Raw genomic sequence first — 26,680 nt, 5'->3', positions numbered from 1 at the left:
AACACAAAAGGTCTTTACTGATACAACAAAATATTGCAAGAAAGTTTACCTAAAATCTATAAAATACAAAGTGTAATGAGTAACCGAGAAAAGCTGTGGGGAAAAGGATAAAATATTGCAGAAGATGGACTTTCTAGTAAGAGAGTTCTGTGGAATTCCTTCGTGTAGTCTCAGTTGCATAAATATATATCTAGTGATACATTCCACACTATAGATGATTTACGTATCTTTTGATAATAGCTAGTTAGAAAGATGTCTAATGTCTAGAGCTAGTTCGTTTCATTGATGACGGGGTGGGTTATATTTCTTTTCAGTATAAAATCATTTTGAGACAACATTACTTCCCCTTATCAATATTAGGTTTAAAGTCCATGCTAGAAAAATCTGTGCCTATTCATGTGATTCTTTGGCTTAGAAGAACCCTTTAATGTAGGCTAACCAGATTCAGCCTCAGATTAATTTATGACAAAGAAATAAATTCATGATAAATTTCCCACATGGAAAGACAAACATATTCATTGTTATCAGTTTTATTAATGAAATGGAGGAGAGGAAATGCTGAGATGTAATAAAATCCCACTTTCCGAGGTGTCTCTTCAACAAAGTTTTTCACTTGTCACCAGGCTTCTTCCTTGACTGAGGCCATGACATTCCTCTTAACATGTAGGAAAAGGGCAACATCATGGATACCATCAACCTGAGGTAAGTTGGATAATAGGAAATTGCTTATTAATGCGATCTAAGATAAAGAACTATATAATTTTAGCAGCATTTAAAAAGAATCCTAACAAGAGTAGTCTTAATTTTAATGGTCTTAAATAAATAAAATCATGAGCTGTATTTCTCTCTTTTGTGTTGGTCCTGTAACCCATGGCCTTATCCATGCTAGTAAGGGTTCCATCTGAGATATACTGTCCAGACTATGTCTTGTTTTGTTTTTTCATATTGTTCTTAAGTCATTTTCTCCTTTCTTGTTTTTGGATTTTTTTTCGAGACAGGGTTTCTCTGTGTAGCTCTGGCTGTCCTGGAACTCACTCTGTAGACCAGGCTGGCCTCGAACTCAGAAATCCGCCTGCCTCTGCCTCCCAGAGTGCTGGGATTACAGGCGTGCGCCACCACCGCCCAGCTTTTGTTTGTTTGGTTTTTTTTTTTGTTTGTTTTTGGATTTGTTTTTTTTTCATTTTCTCCTTTCTTTTGCTACTTATTTTCCTTCCCTCTGCCTGTCCTCTCTTTTCCTCTTCTATTCCTTCTGCTTCTCACCATTTAAAATTTATTTGGTATAAGTAAAAAACCATTTCAATTGATGTTCTTTCTCTGGTTCCTTTGTTCAGAGGATGATGAGTTTTGTGGCTTTATGTTTAAGTAGAGACAGATGCTCTTTAAAAAAGATGCCTGTTTTGCTTACATGCATATCTATGCACCATGCATGTTCCAGGTGCCTACAGAAGACCTAAGAGAGTTGTTGGATTCCGTGAAACTGGAGTTCTGGATGGCTGTGAGCCACTGTGTGGGTTCTGGGAGTCAAACTTGTTTTCTCTGGAAGAGCAACAATTTCTCTTAACCACTGAGCCATCTTTCTAGTCCCAGCTGTATATATTTAAAGTTTATGAAGATTAGACTTTTACATGAATTTCAACTCCCTATTTCACTACCTCAGCTAAGGAAAATTTACTGAAAGGCAAATAGTGAGCTAGCTATAAGTATCCTCATTCCTCTGGAGTGCACATGCCATCCACATGTTGTTAAAAGGAAATGCTGTACAAATGTAGAGGCAACCACCGAGGCAAGGGAAAGTGTGAAATCTAAGGAAAAATTTTATCTGATAATATCTTCTCTTTTCTTAATTTTTATCACATTAATTATAGACAAGTTACTTAAGGAATTCCATCTATGAATTAAGGAGCTAAACTAAACAAGGTGTGATTATGGGGAAGAGGCAGTGGTGAGGCTGAGGTACAGTGTTTGTGGACGTGGATAGTGGGAACTAAGGCCAGTCAAGTGGTGCTGAGTCTGAAACCCAGCACCCACATTTCCACCACCACATTTTCTCCCCAGCTTCTTTTATGTGCTTCATTTGGTTATCAAACTGAGAGACACACCAATTCTACACAAGTCCTCTATTGCTAAGCTACACCCTCAGCCCCAACTCTCTTCATATAAGGAGACTTATTTAGCTTCAATTATACAAAGCTGTTTAGTGCAAGAAGGTTTAGCAAAATGTTTCCCCCTACCTGTAGTCACAGTTTAGAGATGACAATACTGATGCTTAGTTCTAACTTATGTGAACAGGGTACACCACAGAAGTTAGTAGCTTCTGTTCATAGGAATGATAGACTCACTGTTTTATTCTTCTGTCTGTCTTGCTCTATAGGTCCACTCAGTTACGATGGATGCCACGAACAACTCCAACATGGTGAACAGGAACAGATACTCTGTAAGCAACCTACCACTTTTCTGTATCCAAAATGAAAAAATAGTCTTTACTTAATATTTTTCCTTATCTTTGAGAGTTTCTCACAGTATATAGTGAAATATAACAATATACAGTCCCATTTCTCCCTCTAGCTCTTGTGTTAACCTGAAATTTCCTCTCCCAACTTCATGGGGTTTTCTTTGGTAGCTCCCAAGTCCAACTAGTACTGCCCATACATGCATATGTGTGGAGTCATACACTGGACTAGTGGCCATATTATTACAAAAATATGATTCTTCTTTGCAGAGCAATTATCTGCTTCCAATAGCAAATTAGAAAGGCTTAGGGTCTGGTGTTGTGTTCCTCTACCCTCTCTGTGCCAGAATTTTAGTTGGCTTAATCTTGTATCGATCTTGTGCATGTAACCAGAGATGCTTTGAGCTTTTTATAATGATAGCCGCATCATCTCTAGAAGACAGCATTTCACAGAGTTCCTCCACATCCTTCAGCTTTTATATTCTTTCTAATTATTCTGCAATGTTTCTTGAGCTTTGGTAAGTGGTAAGGTTCATTGAGATGTCAAATGGACCTGACATCTACAGAATAGTTCATTAAAACACTAAACAATAGACATTCTTTTTCTAAGCAGCCCATAGAACACATATTGAGACACAAAGCAAAGGAAAATTAAAATAAAATCCTGTATTTTTCTGATCACAATGGAATATAGCAAGATATCAACAGATATAAAAACAAGAACAACAATATCAACTAACCAAACCACCCAGAGCTCCTAGGGACTAAACTACCAAGCAAAGAGTAGACATGGAGGCCTCTAGCTGTATATATAGCAGAGGATGGCCTTATCTGGTATCAATGGGAGGGGAGGCCCTTGGTCCTGTGGAAGCTTGATGCCCCAGTATAGGGGAATGCCAGGGCGGTGAGGCAGGAGTGGATGGGTGGGGGAGCACCTTCATAGAAGAAAGGAGGGAGGGGGATGGGACAGGGGCTTTCTGGAGGGGAAGCCGGGAAGGGGGACAACATTTGAAATGCAAATAAATAAAATAACCAATAAAAAGTAAATAAATTATAAGTTAAAAAGCTACAGAAAGTGTATCAACTCATTGAGTTTAAAGCACATACTGTAGAATAATTGGTTCATTGAAGAAACCAAGAAGGAAGAAAAAACAATTCCTACAATTGAATGAAAATAAAAACATAACACTCCAAAACTGATGAGACACAATGAAGACAATCCAAAGAGGAAAGTTTATAGTACTTGTTATCTACATCAAAAAAGTTATCTGCGGTTCCTCAGAAAATTAGATATAGTACTACCTGAGGACTCAGCTATACCACTCCTGGGCATATACCCAGAAGATGCTCCAACATGTAATAAGGGCATATACTCCATTATGTTCATAGCAAGCTTATTTATAATATCCAGAAGTGGAAAGAACCCAGATGTCCCTCAGCATAGGAATGGATATAGAAAATGTGGTACATTTACACAACGGAGTACTGCTCAGCTATTAAAAACAATGAATTCATGAAATTGTTAGGCAAATGGATGAAACTAGAAAATATCATCCTGAGTGAGGTAACCCAATCACAAAAGAACACACATGGTAAGTGGATACTTACACACACTAATAAGTGGGTATTAGCCCAGAAGCTTGGAATACCCAAGATACAATTCATAGACTACATGAAACTCAAGGAGAAGGAAGACCAAAGTGTGGATACTTCTGGTCTTTCTTAGAAGAGGGATCAAAATAACCATGGGAGGAGATACAGAGGCAAAGTATGGATCAGAGACTGAAGCAAAGGTCATCCAGATACTGCCCCACCTGGGGATCCATCCCATATACAGTTACCAAACCCAGACACTATTGTGGATGCCAATAAGTACTTACTCACAGGAGCCTGATATAGCTGTCTACTGAGAGGCTCTGCCAGTGCCTGACAAATACAGAAGTGGATGCTCGCAGCTATCCATTGGACTGAGCACAAGGTCCTCAATGGAGAAGTTAGAAAAAGGACCCAAGGAGCTGAAGGAGTTTGCAGCGCCATAGGAGGAACAACAATATGAACCAACCAGTACCCCCAGAGCTCCCAGGGACTAAACCACCAAGCAAAGAGAACATATGGCTCCAGCTGCATATGTAGCAGAGGATGGCCTTGTTGGACATCAAGGAGAGAAGAGGCCCTTGGTCCTGTGAAGGCTTGATGCCCCAGTGTAGGGGAAGGCCAGGACAGGGAGGTGGTTGTGGGTGGGATAGTGAGCGGGTGATAGGGAATTTTTGGAGGGGAAATGAGGAAAGAGGATAACATTTAAAATGTAAATAAAGAAAATATCTAATAAATTAACAATTCAATGATGCACCTTAGATCCTTGGCAGAAACAAGAACAAAGCAAATTTTAACATAGTAGATAGGAAGAAATAACTAAAATTAGGACTGAAATTAAGGAAATAAAACCAAACAAAAACCAACACAAGGAATCGATAAAATGAAGAGTTGGTTCGTAAAAATAAAATGACTGATGAACCCTTAGACAAATCAAGTAAAAAGAAAGGAAAAGAGAGACATTATAACAGTTTCCAACAAAATTCAGAAACCATAAAGACATACTTTAAAAACCTGTATTTCACAAGATTGGAAGACCTAAAGGAGCTGGGAGGGTGCCTGGATGCATTTAACGTACCAATATCTCAAAATAGAACCAAAGAAATAGTTGAAACATCTCCACAACCAGAAATAATATGGAAGAGGTAATAAAGTGTTTCCTAAGAAATACTACAAAACCCTACCAGACCTTGAAAGAATTAGCATCAATATTCCTCAAATTAATTATTTGAAATAGCAAAGGAAAGAAGTCTCCTGTACTTGTCAGCTTTCATTGTCAACTTGACTCAGCCTAGAGATACTTGCTGGGGGAGGGGAGGGACTTTCAACTGAAGAACTGCTTCAGTCAGGCTGGCCCATGGCCATGTCTGTGAGGAATTGTTTTGACAGATGATTGATGTTGCAGGTTCCAAAACTCTGTGGGTATCATCAGCTTTATGCGGTTGAGTGTAGGTTGCATAGGAAAGCTATCATGGAGCAAGACTGAAAGTCTGAAAGTGAGCCAGAAAGCAGTATTCCCCCAACAGTTTCTGTATCAGTTCCTGTTTGAGTTCCTTCCATATCTTCCCACAGTAATGAACTTGGAAGTTTAAGTTGAAATAAACCCTTTTCTCTCATAAGTTGATTTTGGTTAGTGTTTTATTATAGCCACAGAAAACAAACTAGAACATTTTCTAAACTCTTACTTTTTAACACTAAAAATTACAGTGGAATTACAATGCAGGAAAAAGAAAAATAGAAAATATAAACTGTTTATTGTATCTCATACTCATCATATAATTAATAATTATTGGGGATGGCAAATTGATATATTTCTGACAACAGTATAATGGGAATAATTGTATTTTTTCTTTTTTGTGGATAGAGCCAGCATAGTTTCTCAAGGATAATGAATCTTTGATTAAGATAGAGTTCTGGTACATTTTATTTTGAAGTTTGACATAATAGGGTTTATTTAATAGGGAAGTATATACAATGAAAATTCCCCTAGTTGTTTAGTAAATGATAATAAAGGGAAACTACATTTTCCATTCCAATAAAATGGTATGTGTTTCTGTATTGATTTTTGCTAAGGCTCTATTCAGTGTAGTGAGATGACTTGGAATTTCACCTTGATCAGCATAGATGTTCTTCAGGTGACTAGACCCAAGTAGCTAAACATTTGAAGTTGGCTTCTTTATTGAGTCAGAAATAAACAGATTTGTGTCTATATGCACATTTATTTATTGTGAAGTTTCTCTCAAGATACACAGAAATAAGAAAAATGTAATGGTGAATTATAAACCTATATATTTTAGAACTAGTTCATTAGCCATAACTCTTATGCTGAAGTTAGGAGAGCTTTCTTTCTTTCTTTCTTTTTTTTTTTTTTTTTTTTTTTTTGGTTTTTCGAGACAGGGTTTCTCTGTGTAGCCCTGGCTGTCCTGGAACTCACTCTGTAGACCAGGCTGGCCTCGAACTCAGAAATCTACCTGCCTCTGCCTCCCAAGTGCTGGGATTAAAGGCGTGCGCCACCACTGCCCGGCAGGAGATCTTTCTTAATTAGGTTAGCAAGTTAGACACAACCAGCATTTAACGGCATCAACTTAAAAACTGTAATTTCTAGATCCTAGTTAAAAGTCCAGATGTTTTGGCCTCTGTAAAGGCCCAGGCACAGAACAGAAAGAAAATATCCATAAGCTGGACTTCAGTACCATGGCTTCCAAGTGCTACGTAGATTGCACAGCATCACTTCCTCTCCTCTGTCCTCCTTATTCTTTCTGTTCACACCAACAAAACTAAGTGGCTAAGTGTGCCTATGTCATAGTCCCATCTGCATAGGATAACACACACACACACACACACACACACACACACACACACACACACACACACACTCACAGCCTTAAACAGTTCTTCATGGACCTTCTAAAAAACAGAGGCAGAAGCGCAAAAATGTCCACATGGCTTGGGCATATGGAACTGAGTATCTGACCCTTCCAAATTACATCTATTGCAAAGATAACCTTTACACTGTAGACTAGGGCACTTGCATTGACCATAAACCTATAGCTAATATAAGTGCATATGGATGCCATTTCATTTGTGGAAGAGTAAAGTCTTGCTCTGGCAAGTTTGATCTTTTAAAGCCTTGGGAAAATTGGTCTTAGAGATGTAGATACCCAGGAAGAAATGAACTGTCAATCATAAAGATATCGTAGCAACAAGGAGCAGCCAGGGTTGACTACAATGCTTCATCAATAAAATGTTTGTACTGATATTTTAAAGACTTTCCTTGATTACCCGAGGCTTTGGAACATAGCATGGAGTTTGCAGCACACTGATAGTTGGTAGAAACATCCCAGATTAAACTGATGAGAAGACTCTTGCTGGCTTGACTGATACTTAAATACTTTGATCCTCACAGAGCAACTAAAGGCACAGTTCTAAAATCATGATGAAATTCTCTCAGAAACCCCATACTTACATATTGCCACAGGGAAGATTCTAAACTTGAAGTCATTGTCAGTTCGACTGTTGTTAAAAACAAACCAACTAGTGTTGCAAAGACGCTTAGAATGTTCATTGTCATGGTCCAGATCAGCTAGAACAGATTAAAAAGTATTGTACAGTAAGTAATTGAAACTATTCCATATTTATTTCTGGCAAGACTATTCTTGTAGGATTATAGAAATTCTTTCTGGATTAGTGAGATCTTTCTGGATTAGTGAGATCACTAAAAGGTTGTCAGAACTGCAGAGTAGTGAGGCTCCTAGTAGGATCAAACGATTTTTTTTGGGATGTTGCTGTAACATGTATATATTTCTCTCTCTAAAGGTAACTGATTGAATGCCTACTTTGTGCTGAGTTAGTTGATAAAGAGACAGGAAAGAAATGGTCTCTGCATTAGATATTTTTTAGATTACTGGGAAAAGTGGAATGCATGTTAAATGCAAGTGGAAAATAAAATGTATCTATGACATAGAACAATTTACCATGTTACACAGCTTTGTATTACCAGAAAGCTAATGTTCCAGTAAGTTTCTAGGGTTGTTAGACAGCAGGAAGATAAGATTTAGGGAATTTCCTTGGGAATATAGGTGCTATTGAGCTAGATTTCTTGATGATGTGGGGGAACTGTTGGAGGTCATTCTCCTGCCCACATGTTTGTCAGGCTACATATTCCAGACAATGCATGCTTTAAAACATTGCTGAACAATTGCACTTTATCCACTTATGATGCTAGAGAGGTGATTTCCTATTTAATATCACTATTTGGAAGAATATTCTTTATACTTATTTCCTTGTCCATATTTATAATATTTTCTTTCAAGTTAATAAAGCTGGAAAACAAGTACATTAATTCAAATCACTAGATTCTGAAACCTATCTCAAAGAACAAACCATCTTTTTTTGTTTGTTTGTTTGTTTTTTGGATTTGGTCTTTTTTCCAGACGGGGTTTCTCTGTGTAGCCCTTGCTGTCCTGGAACTCACTCTGTAGACCAGGCTGGCCTCGAACTCAGAAATCTGCCTGCCTCTGCCTCCCAAGTGCTGGGATTACAGGCGTGCGCCACCAATGCCCAGAATAAACCATCTTAATGTAAACTGTTATATGGTATTCATTGGTGTCATTTTATTCTTTTGAAAAGGATTTCCTTATAGAAAGACAACCAATGAAGGCTATGAAGAATTCTGTCTCAAACAGCCCAGGAAATTGTCTCCCTACAGGCTAGTTTTCACAGTGCTGGATAGTGTTATTCTATGTGCATTAATGGATTAAAGATATCAGTGGTCTTACCCATTACTTGTCTTGGCATACTATAACACCAACCTGCCAGCAAGTTATGCTCACTGGTGTAATAGTGGCTTGACTGTTATGGGGTTAGCTAACTGATTTCTGATTGATTTTTGAGACCCATTCCACATGATGGATTCCATGTCTGGTATTGTAAATCTCATCTGAAGCTCACAGCTGGGGATATTATAAACCACAGAGAGGACTCTTTTGGGTTTTTTTTTTTTTAATTAAATAGTCATGTTGTCAAGTTGCCTTCTAACTAGTTATGTTTATATACATAGATTAGTGCTGATTGCAACCTTGGTCAGAGAAGCTTTTTGTTGTGAGTAATGGTTAATGCAGGGACTCAAAAGTGGTAAAAATGTTGAGAATAAATGACAGTTCTCAGTCATTGATGGGTCGCCTCTATCAACTTCTTCCTACTTAGGGCACATAAGAGACATCTTGAAAAAGAAGACAGAAAGAACATAAGAGTTAGAGGATAAGGAGAGGTGAGAACTGTTGCCCTCTAGACATGACATGGATGTTGCAATTATCACCTCATAGCAGCTGTGGCTGCCTGTAGATCAATCCAGCCAGAATTCCAAACTGGGAGTAGAGATCCCAAGGCTTTACCCCTAACTGAAGAGGTTGCTGAGAGTCACTTTCCTTTGGGGATGTGGCTTCTGGCAGGTTTCCTACACCCCAGTGGATAACTCCACATCTGTATACATATGGTCAGCACTAATTGGATTCAGGGTAAACAACAACAACAACAACAACCAAACAACAACAATATGAATTTGGGAGGGAGATGGATTGAGAGGGGTATCTCAGGAGGAGTCAGGGGGGATTAGTAGGGGGTAGATATGATGGAAATATATTGTATATTGTGTGTATGTTTCAAATCATAAACAAAAATATCACCTGACAAAAGGAAAGACAACCAAATTAAAATTTGCATTATTTTATGCCCTAAAGGCCAACATTATATCTATATCTATATCTATATCTATATCTATATATCTATATCTATATCTATATCTATATCTACATCTATATCTATATCTATATCTATATCTATATCTATATCTATATCTATTTCTATTTCTATATCTATATCTATATCTATATATCTATATCATCTATATCTATATCTATATCTATATCTATATCTATATCTATATCTATATCTATATCTATATCTATATCTATATATATATTGTAACTAGAAGTTGAAACACTTGCTGAAGCTTCAGTTACATGGAAAAGTGATGGTTCCAGGATCATTGTTTTTATTTTGTGGATGACTATTATGGACAACAAGAGGTGCATACAAAAAGCATGCCATGGTTGTCTCCGGAGGGGTCCTGCTAGAGCCTTACACATACAGAGGCAGATGCTAGCAGCCAACCATTGGTCTGGGGGTGGGGTCCCCAATGGAGGAGTTGGGGAGTGGTCCAGAGGAGCTGAAGGGGTTTACAGCCCCATGGGAAGAACAATGATGTTGACCACCCAGATGCCCCAGGACTCCCAGGGACTGAACCATCAGCCAAGTGGTACACACAGTTCCAGCCAAAAATGTGGCAGAGGAATGCCTTGTTGGGCATCAGTGGGAGGAGAGGTCTTTGGTCAGGTGAAGGCTCAATAGATGATCCAACAAAAGGAAATCGAGGAGGGGGGAGGTAGGAGTGGTTGGGGTGGAGGGGCATATACTTGGAGGCAGGGGGGTGGGAGGAGGGGTTGGGGGCTTTGGGGGAGGGGGGAACTGGGAAAGGTTTCACCATTTTAAATGTAAATGAAGATTATATTCAATAAAAAATGAGAAAAAAAGAGCTTTAATCAGCAACTGTATTGTAAGGCCACTTGAAGGGGTGTTTACAGAACTTTGCTGGGCAAAGTTATCTGAATACAACAAACAAGAACACTTGTTTGGCTTCTAGTCTGGTGGGGGTGGGGCTGATACAGAAATGCAATAGACAATAAATACTTTGGGAAACATGTGGGTAGTTTCTTTCAAAAAAGATAAGTATCCATATATAAGAGGAACAAGGAATATGTCTGTATCAAGACTTATTGGTAAATAAGTATTCATAGTAGCTTTATTTGAAAGGGTTCAGTATTCAGAACAATGTGAATTCCCTTAATAGGTAAGTGTAACAAATTACACAGACACTCAGTTGATATTTTTTCTCTATGGGAAACTTATATTCTGTAACCCTGATAAATTTTCTTACAGATTTATTCTAGATTTTTTTTGGATGGATCTAGACTAGACTTCTTTGGATGTTGTAGCATGTCTTAGCATGTGTTTGATGCCTGTGGATGAAGCACACAGTCTGACTCTAGACCCAAAGCTCTTTGTGTCTCTTTCCCCCTTGATGCTCCATTTTACAAAACAACTCTGATGTCCTGTTAAATGAATTGGTTGGCACAGCACACATGTACACTGTCACTGACTGTTCCAGCTTGCTTTCTGTTGCTATGATAAATACAACGATCAAAGGCAATTTCGGGAAAGAAAGGGTTTCATCATCTTAGAGTCCATTGTAGAGGAAACTCAAGGTAGGAACTCAAAGCAGAAACATTGAGGCAGGAACCGTGGAGGAACATTGCTTGCTGGCTTGCTCAGCTAGCATTCTTATACAGCCCAGACACACTTGCCTAGGCATGGCATGACCCACAGTAGGCTGGATCCTTTTACATCAATTAATAATCCAGACAATGCACCACAGATGTGGGATCTGAATTCAGGTCCTTTTGTTTGCCCAGCAAGTGAGCCGTATCCCTGGCCCTTGTTTCTTACAGTTTGAAATTTAGGTTTGGAAAGCCTTAAGAAACAGTGGTCCTCCTTTCTCACTGAGGCCGGACAAGGCAGCCCTACTAGGTAGTGCTCTTTGTTCTAAGAATTAAAGTAATTATTGTTATAAAATAGAAATGGTGGTCTTTATCATCATGAAATTTGTTTGAATATTCATATATGACAATAGTACTGTTTCTGTACTTTCGTTGTCTGTGATGACACAATCACATTATTTTTCTATGAAGTAATGTTATGCTTCTCATACTTTACATTCTCCCCCTCCCCCACCCCCAGGCTGGAGAGATGGCTCAGTGATTAAGAGCACTGATGCTCTTCTGAAGATCCTGATTTCAAATCCCAGCACCTACATGGTGGCTCACAACCATCTGTAATGAGATCTGATGCTCTCTTTTGGTGTGTCTGAAGACAGCTACAGTATGTTTAGATTTAATAATAAATCTGTAGGACCAAGCAAGCAGGGCGACTGGAGCAAGCAACCTTCATTCCCTGCAACCACATGAAGGCTCACAACCATCATATAGCTACAGTGTACTCATATACATAAAATAAATAAAATAAATCTTTACAATTTTTTTCCCACTCCAATGGCTTCTGGGAAAATATCTAATGACTCATTGCTAATTCCTCATTGACTTTTCTTTTTTAAAAAATTATTTATTCTTTGAAAATTTCTGACAAAACTTTGCAGAGCATCTCTAAGTCTTCTGACTTACCATATTATTTGAAGGCCTCTTCTGCAGTATTATTGATAAACTTCCTGATAGGTTAAACTGGAAGCAAAGAGCACATGTGTTACTGCCCAGTGTATATACATAAATTCAAGATAACTTTAGAATGCTATAACATGAGGGATATCAGTTCCTTAGTGGGACTACTAAGAAAACAACCCAAGAAGTAATTCAAGATTTATATTTATAAAATTAAAAGCTATGAAGTTTCTAGACACTAATGTTACAGTTGTAGGAATGGAATCCAGGGGTATCTTGGAATGACTTTAGCATCTCACCTGCATAACTTATTTGCATAAAACAGAGTTTGTCTTTGTAAGAAATACAAATGGTCCTTGTATTTCTTATCCTGGCTGAAAATGTATCAAATAGCCCTTTACAGTGTAGAGTCCTATTATGAAACAATAGTACGGGTAGAAAAAATATAGTTTCAAATGTCCCCTTAACAATGTAGACAGACTCCAGTTGCTCCGTTCCTTCATGTCCTCAGATCCCAGGTCCAGCAGACAAGAGTTGCACAGGTTGGCTAAAGAGCCGATAAGTGGTCCCTAAATAGGACCTGAGTGCAAAGCTATGCAAGGGCCCAAGGCACCCTGCAGGAGGAGGTAAGCAGGGGTTAATGTGGTGCTAAAGGTAGGGAAATCAGATCTGTATATTGAGTTGATACATCATTTTTTAACATTTTGTTTAAAGAAAAAAGAATAGTGCTACAATATCTCAAGCCCAGGTACAAGAATGTTGCGACTTAACAACATAGTCCTTGGTTTCCTGAGAAGGACAGTCTAGATCCCAGAGTACTGCCGAATGAGCTAGATAACGAGACACACACAAGCTAAAAAAATTCCAGTACAGGGTCAGAAGGGTCAAATCAAACAAAACTGAAATAAAAATGTCAGCTCCCATTGAGGATGAGTGCTCCTGGCTGTCTGCTGCCCCAACTGAAATACTGCATCCTCCTGTATCTGAGGACATCATGATAACTGGGAGACAGGTGGGGGAAGTGAGATGTGCTGATGTTCCCAAGAAGAGTGCCTTTGTTTCTGGGACTGAGGGCACTTGGCGCAAGTTACCAGATTCTGGAAAAAAGACAGAGGAACTTTCTAAAATTAGACAAGATCCTGCTAAGCTGTATTGAGATTTTTTCCTTATCTTTTTTTGTTATTTTTTTGTTATTCTTGTTGTTATTCCAGATGAATTTGATAATTGCTCTTTCTAACTCTGTGAAGAATTGAGTTGGGATTTTGATGGGTATTGTATTGAATCTGAGGAAATCCAAAAAATCATCAGATCCTACTACAAGAGCCTGTACTCAACACAACTGGAGAATCTGGAGGAAATGGACAATTTCCTTGACAGATACCAAATACCAAAATTAAATCAGGACCAAATAGATCATCTAAACAGTCCCATAACGCCTAAAGAAATAGAAGGAGTCATAGAAAGTCTTCCAACCAAAAAAAAGCACAGGACCAGATGATTTCAGTGCAGAATTCTATCAGACCTTCAAAGAACAGTTAACACCAATACTCTTCAAACTATTCCACAAAATAGAAACAGAAGGAACACTACCCAATTCCTTCTACAAAGCCACAATTACGCTGATTCCAAAACCACACAAAGATCCAACAAAGAAAGAGAACTTCAGACCAATTTCCCTTATGAACATCGATGCAAAAATACTCAATAAAATTCTTGCCAAGCGAATCCAAGAACACATCAAAATGATCATTCACCATGATCAAGTAGGCTTTATCCCTGGAATGCAGGGTTGGTTCAATATATGGAAATCCATCAATGCAATCCACTACATAAACAAACTCAAAGAAAAAAACCACATGGTCATTTCATTGGATGCTGAAAAAGCATTTGACAAAATTCAGCATCCTTTCATGCTTAAAGTCTTGGAAAGAACAGGAATTCAAGGCCCATACCTAAACATCGTTAAAGCAATATACAGCAAACCGGTAGCTAGCATCAAACTAAATGGAGAGAAACTTGAAGCAATCCCACTAAAATCAGGGACTAGACAGGGCTGCCCCCTTTCTCCTTATCTTTTCAATATTGTACTTGAGGTACTAGCTCGGGCAATTCGACAACATAAGGAGGTCAAAGGGATACAAATTGGAAAGGAAGAATTCAAACTATCATTATTTGCAGATGACATGATAGTCTACCTAAGTGACCCAAAAAACTCCACTAGAGAACTCCTACAGCTGATAAACAACTTCAGCAAAGTGGCAGGTTATAAAATCAACTCAAGCAAATCAGTGGCCTTCCTATACTTTTTCCTTATCTTTTCGGGTGGTTAGTTGTCTTATGATTGATGAAAGGCAGAAATTCTTATTGCTAAGCAACTGGCACATGAGAATGCTAAGGCTGCATGCCAGACTGCCTTCCATCCCTTTCAAAAGAAAGGAGACGTTAGTGATTACATCTGCCTCCGTGCTGATATTGGGTCTTTGCGTGCTGCGTGCTCAAAAAAATAGCACAACATGTCAAAGTTCTACGACTTTAAAACAAGTTAAAGAGTTGTTTCCCCCTGCTTTTATTGTAGATGACATGAATACTTTGTTTTCTATGAAAAATTAATAAAATGCTAAAAAATGTGTTTACAAAAGTAAAAATTAGAGTAACTCTTTAAATTTGTGTTTTTCATAAAAATAATCTCTTTCTTAAATACTTTGGATAACTTAATACTGCTTCTGCTATTTAATGCCTCTAAGATATTTAAAAACTAACAATGTTCCTACATGCATTGCCAAGTCTTTTCAGGAATTTTGCCAACAGTTTGAGATTACCCATGGCACAGGTATTCCACATAATCCCCAGGATCAATCTTCTGTGGAGAGAACTAATGGATGAATTAAAAGTTATTTTAAAATAAAGAAGCAGGACTATGGTAGTATGACTACTCACAGTATTTTATATTCTATTTTATATACTTCAATTTTCTTTTCTTTTCTTTATTTACATTTCAAATGTTATCTCCTTTCCTGGTTTCCCCTACACAAATCTCCATCTCCCCTTCTCCTGCTTCTATGAGGGTACTCCCCTACCTACCCACACACTCCCAAATCAACACCCTAGAATTCCTCTACACTGGGGCACCCAACATTCAGAGGACCAAGGGCCTCTCCTCCCAGTGATGCCAAATAAGGCCATCCTCTGCTACATATGCAGCTGAGCCATGGGTCCCCCCATGTGTATTTTTTGGTTGGTGGTTTAGTCCCTGGGAGCTCTGGGGGGCCTGGTTGATTGATATTATTGTTCTTCCTATGGGGTTGCAAACCTATTCAGCTCCTTCAGTCCTTTCCCTAATTCCTCCATTGGGGACCCGGTGCTTAGTCCAATGGTTGGCTGTGGTCATCTGCCTCTGTGTTGGTCGGGCTCTGGCAGAGTCTCTCAGGAGACAGCTATATCAGGCTCCTGTCAGCAAGCACTTCTTGGCAGCAGCAATAGTGTCTGGGTCTGTGTATGGGATAGATCCCCAGGTGGGGCAGTCTATGGACGGCCTTTCCTTTAGTATATGCTCCACACTTTGTCCTAGTATTTCCTTTAGAGAGGAGCAATTCTGGGTAAAAAATTTGGAGATGAGTTGGTGGCCCCATCCCTCAACTAGGGGCCTTGTCTAACCTCTGGATATAGTCTTTATAGGTTCTCCCTCCCCTTTGTTAGGTATTTCAGCTAATGTCATCCTTGTTGAGTTCTGGAAGCCTTTTGCTTTCTTGGTGTCTGGGACTTTCTGGTGGCTATGCACAGTTCCCCATCCCCCATTGATATATTCCTTTGTTCAATATCATGACACTCTGTATATCATCCCTGTCTTCTCCCATATTGGATCCAGTTCCCCCTTTCCCCCTCCTCTTTCTCTATTCCTCCAAAGTCTCTCCTACTCTCAACCTCCTGTGAGTATTTTGTTCCCCCTTCTAAGAAGGACTGAAGTATCCACACTTTGGTCTTTCTTCTCCTTGAGCTTCATCTAGTCTGTGAATTGTATCTTGGGTATTCCAAGCTTCTGGGCTAATATCCACTTATTAGTGAGTGTATGACATGTGTGTTCTTTTGTGATTTGGTCACCTCATTCAGGATGATATTTTCTAGTTCCATCCATTTGCCTAAGAATTTCATGAATTCATTGTTTTTAATAGCTGAGTTGTACTCCATTGTGTAAATGTACCACATTTTCTGTATCCATTCCTCTGTTGAGGGACATCTGGATTCTTACCAGCTTCTGGCCATTATAAGTAAGGCTGCCATGAACATAGTGGAGCATTATGTGTCCTTATTATGTTTTGGAGCATCTTCTGGTTATATGCCTAGGAGTGGTAGAGTTGGGTCCTCAGGTAATACTATGTCTAATTTTCTGAGGAACAACCAAACTGATTTCCAGAGTGGTTGTGTCAGCTTGCAATCCCACCAGCAATGGAGGAGTATTCCTCTTTCTCCACATCTTTGCCAGCATCTGCTGTCACCTGAGTTTTTGATATTAGCCATTCTAACTGGTTTGAGGTGGAATCTCAGGGTTGTTTTGATTTGCATTTCCCTGATGATTAAAGATGTTGAACATTTCTTTAGGTGCTTCTCAGCCATTTGATATTCCCCAGTTGAGAATTCTTTATTTCACTCTGTACCCCATTTTTAATAGGTTATATGGTTCTCTGGAGTCTAACTTCTTGAATTCTTTGTATATATTGGATATTAGTCCTCTATGGGATGTAGAGGTAAAGATCTTTTTCCAATTTGTTGGTTGTTGTTCTGTCCTATTGACTGTGCCCTTTGCCTAACAGAAGCTTTGCAGTTTTATGAGGTCTCATTTGTTGATTCTTGTCCTTAGAGCATAAGCCATTGATGTTCTGTTCAGGAACTTTCCCCCTGTGCCTATGTGTTCAAGATTCTTCCCAACTTTCTCCTCTATAAGCTTCAGTGTGTCTGGTTTTATGAGCAGATCCTTGATCCAGTTGTACTCGAACCTTGTACAATGAGATAAGAATGGATCTATTTGCATTCTTCTACATGCTAACCACCAGTTGAACCAGCATCATTTGTTGAAAATGCTTTTATTTCACTGGATGGTTTTAGTTCCTTTGTCAAAGATCAAGTGACCATAGGCATATAGGTTCATTTCTGGGTCTTCAATTCTATTCCATTGATCTACCTGTCTGTCACTGTACCAATACCATGCTGTGTTTTATCATGATATCTCTCTAGTACAGTTTGAGGTCAGGGATGGTGATTCCCCCAGAAGTTCTTTTATTGTTGAGAATAGTTTTCACTATCCTGGGTTTTTCGTTATTCCAGACAAATTTGGTAATTTCTCTAACTCTATGAAGTATTGATTTGGAATTTTGATGGGGATTACACTGAGTCTGTAGACTGCTTTAGACAAAATGGCCATTTTTACTATATTAATCCTGCCAATCCATGAGCATAGGAGATCATTTCATCTTCTGAGATATTCTTCCATTTCTTTCTTCAGAGACTTGAAGTTCTTGTCATACAAATCTTTCACTTGTTTTGTTAGAGTCACACCAAGGTATTTATATTATTTGTTACTATTGTAAAGGGTGTTGTTTCCCTAATTTCTTTCTCAGCCTGTTTATCCTTTGAGTAGAGGAAGGTCACTGATTTATTTGAATTAATTTTATATCCAGCCACATTACTGAAGTTGTTTTTCAGGTTTAGGAGTTCTCAGATGAAATTTTGGGGGTCACTTAAGTATACTATCATATCATCTGCAAATAGCGATATTTTGACTTCTTCCTTTCCAATTTGTATCCCTTTACCCCCTATTTTTGTTGTCTAATTGCTCTGGCTAGGACTTTGAGTACTGTATTGAATGGGTATGGAGAGAGAGTGGGTAGCCTAGTCTAGTCCCTGATTTTAGTGTGATTGCTTCAAGTTTCTTTCCATTTAGTTTGATGGTTTTCTGTATATTGCTTTTATTATGTTTAGGTATGGGCCTTGAGTTCCTGATTTTTCCAAGACTTTTATTATGAATGGGTGTTGGATTGTGTCAAATGCTTTCTCAGCATCTAATGAAATGATCATGTGGGTTTTTTTCTTTGAGTATGTTTATATAGTGGATTACATTGATGGATTTCCATATATTGAACCATCCCTGCATCCCTGGGATGAAGCCTACTTGAGTGTGGTAAATTATCGTGTTGATGTGTTCTTGGATTCGGTTAGCAAGAATTTTATTGAGTATTTTTGCATCGATATTCATAAGGGAAATTGGTCTGAAGTTCTCCTTCTTTGTAGGGCCTTTGTGTGGCTTAGTTATCAGAGTAATTGTGTTTCATAGAATGAATTGGGTAGTGTTCTTTCTGCTTATATTTTGTAGAATAGTTTGAAGAGTATTGGTATTAGGTCTTTTTTGAAGGTCTGATAGAACTCTGCACTAAACCCATCTGGTTCTGGGCTTTTTTTGTTAGAGAGACTATTAATGACTACTTATAATTCATTAGGGGTTATGGGACTGTTTAGATCGTTTATCTGATCCTGATTTAACTTTGGTACCTGGTATCTGCTTAGAAAATTGCCTATTTCACCAAGATTTTCCAGTTTTGTTAAGTAAAGGCTTTTGTAATATGATCTGTTGATTTTTTTGGATTTCCTCGATTTCTGTTGTTAGTGTCTCCCATTTAATTTATGATTTTGTTAATTTGTATACTTTCTCTGGGCCCTCTGGTTAGTCTGGCTAAGGATTTATCTGTCTTGTTGATTTTTCTCAAAGAACCAGATCCTGGTTTGGTTGATTCTTTGTGTAGTTCTTTTTGTTTCTACTTGGTTGATTTTGGCCCTGAGTTTGATTATTTCCTGCCATCTACTCCTCTTGGGCATATTAGCTTCTTTCTGTTCTAAAGCTTTCATGTGTGCTATTAAGCTGCTAATGTATGCTCTCTCCAGCTTCTTTTTGGAGCCACTCAGAACTATGAGTTTTCTGTTAGCACTGCTTTCATTATGTCCCGTAAGTTTGGGTATGTTGTGTCTTCATTTTTACTAAATTCTAAAAAGTCTTTAATTTTTTTTTTTGAGCAAGTTGTCATTGAATAGAGTCTTGTTCAGCTACCATGTGTATGCGGGCTTTCTATTTTTTGTTGTTGTTGTTGTTGTTATTGAAGATCAGCCTTAATCTGTGGTGATCTGATAGGATGCATGGGATTATTTCAATCTTCTTTTATCTGTTGAGGCCTGTTTTGTGACCAATTATATGGTCAATTTTGGAGACAGTACCATGAGGTGTTGAGAAGAAGTTATATTCTTTTGTTATAGGATGAAATATTCTATAAATATCTGTTAAATCCACTTGCTTGATAACTTCTGTTAGTTTTACTGTTTCTCTGTTTAGCTTCTGTTTCCATATGTCCATTACTGAGAGTGACATGTTGAAGTTTCCCACTATTATTGTGTGAGGTGCAATGTGTGCTTAAAGCCTTAGTAAAGTTTCTCTTAAAAATGTGGGTGCTCTTGCATTTGGAACATAGATGTTCAGAATTGAGAGTTCTTCTTTGTAGATTTTTTCTTTAATGAGTATGAAAGTTATCATTTTTTATAACTTTAGCTTGATAGTCTGTCTTATTCCATATTACAATGGCTACTCCAGCTTGTTTCTTGGGACCATTGGTTGGAAATTTTTTTCTAGCCTTTTACTCTGAGGTAGTGTCTGCCTTTGTCACTGAGGTTTCTTGTATGCAGCAAAATGCTTGATCCTGTTTATGTATCCAGTCTTTTAGTTTATCTCTTTTTATTGGGGAATTGACTTCACTGATGTTAAGAGATATTAAGGAATAGCGATTGTTGCTTCTTGTTAACTTTGTTGTTAGGTAGAATTACGTTTGTGTAGCTATCTTCTTTTAGGTTTGTTGAAAGATACTTTCTTGCTTTTTCTATGGTGTAGTTTCCCTCCTTGTGTCGGAGTTTTCCATCTATTATCCTTTGTAGGGCTGGGATTGTGGAAAGATATTGTATAAATTTGGTTTTATCATGGAATATCTTGGTTTTCTCTATCTATGGTAATTGAAAATTTTGCTGGGTATAGTAACCTTGACTGGTATTTTTGTTCTTTTAGTGTCTGTATGACATCTGCCCAGGATCTTCAGGCTTTTAGAGTTGAGAAGTCTGGTGTAATTCTGATAGGTGTGCCTTTATATATTACTTGACCTTTTTCCCTTAATGCATTTCATATTCTTTCTTTTTCATGTGCATTTGGTGTTTTGATTATTATGTGACTCGAGAAATTTCTTTTCTGTTCCAGTCTATTTGGGGTTCTGTAGGCTTGTTGTATGTTTATGGGTATCTCTTTCTTTAGGTTAGGGAAGTTTTCTTGTATAATTTTGTTGAAGATATTTACTGGCCCTTTGAGTTGGGAGTCTTAATTCTTTTCTATACCCATTATCCTTAGGTTTGGTTTTTTCATTGTGTCCTGGATATCTTGGATGTTTTGGGTTAGGAGCTTTTTGTATTTTGCATCTTCTTTGATTGTTGTGTCAATGTTTCTTATGGTATCTTCTTCACCTGAGACTCTCTCCTCTATCTCTTATATTTTGTTGGTGATGCTTGCATCTGTGACTCCTGATCTCTTTACTAAGTTTTCTATCTCCAGGATTGTCTCCCTATGTGATTTTTTAAATTGTTTCTATGGAAACATGGATTTTTAGATCCATGATGGGTTTGTTCAATTCCTTTACATGTTTGTTTGTATTTTCCTGTATTTATTTAAGATCCCTCTTATGTGTTTCCTCTTTAAAGGCTTCTACCTGCCTATGTGTGTTCTCCTGTAATCTTTTAAGGGAGTTACTCATCTCCTTCTTAAAGTCATATATTATCATCATGAGATGTGATTTTAAATCATAATCTTGATTTTCTGGTGTATTTGGGTATTTAGGGCTTGCTGTGGTGAGAGAACTGGGTTCTGATGTTGCCAAGTAGCCTTGGTTTGTTGGTAGGGTTCCTGTACTTGCTTTTTGGTTATCTCTGGTGTTAGCTGGTCTTGCTGTCTTTTATTGTAGATTGTCACTCCTGTAAACCTGTTAGCCTGTGATCTTAGATATGTCAGCACTCCTGGTAGACAACCTCTCTCTGGGTGAGATTTGGATATGAAGGGCTGTGACTTTAGGTATGTTAGCACTCCTGGGAGACCATTTGTTTCTGGGCAGGATTTGGGTATGGAGAGTTGTAGCACAGGGTTAGCTTGGGGTGCAGATGGAAACTGGAATACTTAAATTAAAAAAAAAAATTGGCCAAGGATGGTCCTATTGCTGCAGAACAGTTTGGCACCCCCCTATCCCGAATAAGCTAGGGCCATGGTCTTTGGAGAGATGTTACCGTCTGGCCAATTGAATGGTCCTGCTCCATTAATTCACTGGAGCTGAGGTTGTGTTTGTCTTTTGACCTCCAAGTGCTGAAAAGCTGGTATGGATATCTGAAAAACCCACTCCATCTGCAGCAGATAGACTAAGAGATTCTGAAGCATCTGTAGAGGCTACACATGAAAGAAAGGAAAAAGATGCAGCAACAGAGACATCAAGCACAAAGGACAGAGCCTCTCTACCAAAAAAGACTCAGGTGAAGGAATCAGTGACTGAGGGAAAAGAGCTGAGGGAATTTTTGGGGTGGGGTGGGAAGGGTGTGGCTGCAGCACTGCTGTTGCTGAGCTGTCATTGTGGAATGGATCTGTTGCTGCTGAGATGCACTGACTGGGCTTGTGTACTCGATCCTTCTGGGCTTCACTTTGTTAACTGGGAAGAGAATAACATTCCGGTTCATGTCAATGACTCTGAGATCTTGGGTGCTCCTGTTGCTAACCATTGTTTCCCAAGCAAGGATGGCCACATAACAATTTATGCATAAACTATTCAACATTCAAAGTTAGATAAATTACCATCTCCCAAGCTCTTATTTCCACCTTACTGAAGAATTTGCTGCTATGGGCATCCTGCACAGCTAAAAAACTTAATGGTCCTGCTTTTACTAGTAGAAATTTTAAGAAATTATGTTATGAATGGCAAATTCAATGGAACATCGAATCCCTTATAACCCACCAGGTCAAACATTTGTAGAATGTACATATTCCACCCTTAAGAAACAAAAAAAGTGGGGAGCTATTCCTCAAGATACTTTTTTTTTCCCAGAGAGACAGGGTGTCTCTGTGTAGCCCTGGCTGTCCTGGAACTCACTCTGTAGACCAGGCTGGCCTTGAACTCAGAAATCTGCCTGCCTCTACCTCTCAAGTGCTGGGACTAAAGGCATGCACCACCACTGCCGCCCAAGATACTCTTGCTATTATCTTATTTACTTTAAAGTTTTAAATTGACCATAGTGCTGGAACATATTACTTGAGCTTTCAGAATTTTCAGGATGCCCAGCCCTACATGTGGCCTTTATCTTGTCCCATTTAATATAAAGAAATAGACCACCGGCTACCAGGATGAAACATTTCAGACATTTTTGAAGCAGTTGCCTGGAATTTCAGGACAAGGAATTGCAGAAAAGACTGATGATGCTATACAGGCATGGATCCTTAGTCCTGGTGACAAAACATCCCGTGCACGATCTGGCATCTAGTGTTGTGCTGGTATCTTTTTGTGCTTCTCTTAGGGTATTGATGGCTCCACACAAAAGCCAATGCCCTAAAATTTAAAAACTTAAAAAGAGGGATATATTGGAACTCTATCCAAAGAACAATACCTGGCAAACAATGCCCTGGGTGAGAAAGGCTCCAAAAAAGGTACAGGGCTTTTTACCTCAGAGGCATTTTGTTTCTTGGATTGTTGTGACATAACTTTGACCTGACTAATATTTACATTAAATTTACAAGACATGTTTATTTTTGTTTGATGTCAGAACATAGCTATAGATCCCAATCTGGTCAGTGTACCCTGAACCTGGATATGGTTTTTCCTTGCTTTCATGCCTTCCCAAATATAATCTATAGTACAAGCCAGGCAATTGCATTTAAATTAGTCTGCCCCAAGAACGTTCTGGGAATGAGTTGCTCTGTTAATATTTAGTATGTGCTTACGGATATTTGTTTATGTGTTTTCCTGAACTCATCCTTCATAGGACTGCTGCTTTTTTTTGTTTTACTCTGAAACCAAAGTAAAGCTGTCTACAGCATCCAGCTATAGTCCACCCCATTCTTCCAGGCCCTCAGACTCCAGATCCAGCAGACAAAATCTGCATTGATTTGTTAAATAGTCAGCAAATGTGGAATATTATTATGAAAGAACATTACAGTTCATAAACTAAGGGTTTTAAAAAACACATTGCTATTGTCCTTTTCCAGGCATATGTGGAAATGGTTTCCTAGTGAAGAAGGGGTGTATACTATCCCTGGCACAGTCCTTGGATCAAAATCTACGAACTGTAAGGAATCCATTTAGTAGTTACTATCAGAGATGAAGTTACTCACAAGCAAGGAGGCCCAAAGTGTGTATCCTGAACTTCCTGTGATAGGAGGATAATTACTTCCCAGTCCAAATACAATAGCTTGAGAAAAGAACAGGTATGTCCAGAAGTAGCCCAGGCTCTGTACAATCAGGCTTGTCATTAGTTGTATGGCCTGAAAGGAAAAGACACCATTCTTTGTAGTAGTTCAAGCAAACTCTTTAAGAAGGAACACACTTCAAGTCAAACGCTGGAATGAAGAAGAAAGGTGACAGTCTACCACAGTAATGACAGTTTACAGAACTTTAGAATAGGGCCATTGGCTGGGATATAATGCTCAGTATAGTCCTAGGTCATTTTGTTATGTTTTATCAAGCACAACGAAGATAAATCTGTTGTCACAGAGATGTCCCAAGTTCTACCTTTTCTTCTAACTTCCCCACTGACATTCCTAACTCCAGGCAATCACTCATCTGTTTCTCATACTGGCACCATTTCCAGAGTGTTGGATAAAGGACATGGTTTCAAATATACCCTTTGAGGCTGGCCTTTCAGTGTAAAAGCCTGGAGACTTAGCAAGCTGAAGTATCTTTGTGTGATTTATTCCTCTTTTTATAGCAGTATATGGTATCTGTGATTCTAGCTGGCTCAAATATTCACCCCCATTTGAAGATGGGAGACTATGGGTAAGCAATTATAAATTGCTATGTAGACTAGTTTTCAGTTCTCTAGGATAACTGTCCAGGAGCATAGGTTTTTTTGTCTAATAGTAGCTGAATATTTTTATTAAAAAGTTTGCTAGAATATAATTCACAATGTCAGCATCTTTTTTTAAAAACACCATCAGTGTTAGGGGAGGATCAGAATATCTGTATCATCACCAGCATTTGGCTCTGCCACTGTTTGTTTTTAGTATATGCAGAGTGTTAGCTCATAATCCTGTCCTTAGTCTCCAGTGACAACTGCTAGTGATGTCAGATATCTTTCCATATGCTTGTTTGCCTTCTATCTTATTCAGTGAAATGTCTCGTTATATTTTTTGCTGACTTTGGAAACGCGGAGAAATGGCTTTTAATCATCTATTCTGACATATCTTATTTGGTCTTGGCAGCATGGTCACAGTTATATTTGCCTTGTGTTAGTTTTGTCACCCTGACACAACCTGGAGTCATCTGTTGAGAGAGACTCAAGGTGGACTGTGTAGATCAGGTTGGCGTGTGAGCATGTCTGTGGGAGACTGTTTTGATTACATTAGTTGATGTGGACAGAGCTCCTCCCTGATGTAGGAGAGTTGGACATGCACTCATTTTCTTCACTGGGGATGTGATTAGTCATTTCAAGTTCCTAACTTAGCTGTGACTTAAAATTCTTAGCTGAATAAACCCCATCTCCCTTGAAGTTGTTTTTTTTTTTTTCCAGGACATTTTACAACAGCACAGAGATGAAGCGAGGTCAAGGCTCTTTTAGTTTTGGCAAGTGGGAAGCATTGCCTGCTCAACTCCATGAGAAGATTCACCTGCCCTGTGACTTTTATTCTTTGTCAACATGTTACAGTTTGCTTCTGCTTGCTCTGAATCAGATGTTCACTCTGACTTAGTTTTCATTCTGGTGCTGTTTTTTTGATGGGGGAGCAATAGCTTCTTAAACATTCATCTAATTAAACATTTATCTAATTTTTCAAAAGGTTGGCTGTCTATTAAGGCTTATTGTTTCTATGTATACTTGGTTTCTATTTGTTAGTCCTGTGTGAAACTGTCCATTGAGCTATTTTTATGAAAAAAAAAATCAACTGACCGAACCATGGTGGTTCATACCCAAAATGGTCCTTTGTGTACCGAGGAAGCAGGATTAGTAGTTTGAGGTCCCCCTGGGCTACTACATAGACCTCTTCTCAAAAACACACTATTTCCCAAATCAGTTGGCTGTATCTGTGGAGTCTAGTTCTGGACTGTGTGTTCTTCTCTATTTATCTGTTTTTCTTATTTAAACAATATGACATAATCTTGATGACTATGGGCAGACAGTGTCTTAAAAATCAACTAGTGTGCTTTGTTCCACTGTGATATAACTGTTTTTGTTCCTTTACCTTCCCACATAATCTTTGGTGATTTATAGATATATACAAGATATTGCTAAGATTTTAATAGGAATTTTGTCAAACCCACACACCAATGTAGGGAGTACTAACATTTTTACTATGTTGATCTTTGCAATCTATAAACATGTCCTTTTATTGATGTAACCTAATTTGAATTTTTCATTAGTATTTAGTCATTTTCAAACCACAAGTCCTATATATGGTTTCTTCAATATATGTAATTTTTTTCTTTAGAGATTGACATCTTCATGATCATTATTATCTTATTGAAACACAATTCATCTTGAATATTGTGACTTTGCTTAACTTGTGTGTGTGTGTGTGTGTGTGTGTGCGTGTTGATTGTTAGGATTTTTCTCACCTAATTTTTAATCTCTTGTGTTTAACTCTTAATCTGGCTCTATCACTCAGCAGCGTGAGTGGATGATGCAAAGTCATACACCCAAAGGGTGTAGTGCAGTGTGTCTGTGACAGGAGCCAACCACTGCTCAGAGCTCTGGAGTCCGCAGATTCTTCCGGATGTACTGACAATTTGCTCACCTCTGTTAGGACATGTCACCATTTTAGGGTTGAAAACATTGATAGGTGGTAAAAAAGAGACTCTTTCCCTCCATTTCTAGGCTCTGTATATATGTTGATGCCATGTCACTGCCACAAGCCACTGTAATGATTCAGCTCCATCTGAGGAGTTGAGAGTGGAAACAGAGGAGGCCCCCGTCTCCGACCGCGTTCTTTAAGGAGTGGCAACCCTCTCACTGTGGACTTATTTGAGCAGCATTTTGTTCTTACCCCCAACAATCTCAGTTCCTTTTTTATCCACAGACGATTCTGTGGCATATTCAT

General features: G+C 38.5%; 1 protein-coding gene across 1 annotated transcript; it reads right to left on the bottom strand.

The window, feature by feature from the left end:
* Positions 1-2,343: 2,343 nt before the first annotated feature.
* Positions 2,344-26,680, bottom strand: LOC127669483 (membrane-spanning 4-domains subfamily A member 12-like). The gene is made up of 5 exons (XM_052163878.1): positions 26,627-26,680; positions 23,765-23,914; positions 12,337-12,393; positions 7,509-7,625; positions 2,344-2,454 (listed from the first exon to the last, which is right to left on the bottom strand). Exons 1-5 carry the CDS (start codon positions 26,678-26,680, stop codon positions 2,344-2,346), a joined length of 489 nt encoding a protein of 162 aa, XP_052019838.1.

The sequence above is a fragment of the Apodemus sylvaticus genome, chromosome 1 (genome assembly GCF_947179515.1).
Source record: "Apodemus sylvaticus chromosome 1, mApoSyl1.1, whole genome shotgun sequence".
NCBI classification, from domain to species: domain Eukaryota; kingdom Metazoa; phylum Chordata; class Mammalia; order Rodentia; family Muridae; genus Apodemus; species Apodemus sylvaticus.
The sequence above is the reverse complement of the archived record's forward strand: the minus strand, read 5'-3'. Positions and strand labels throughout refer to the sequence as shown.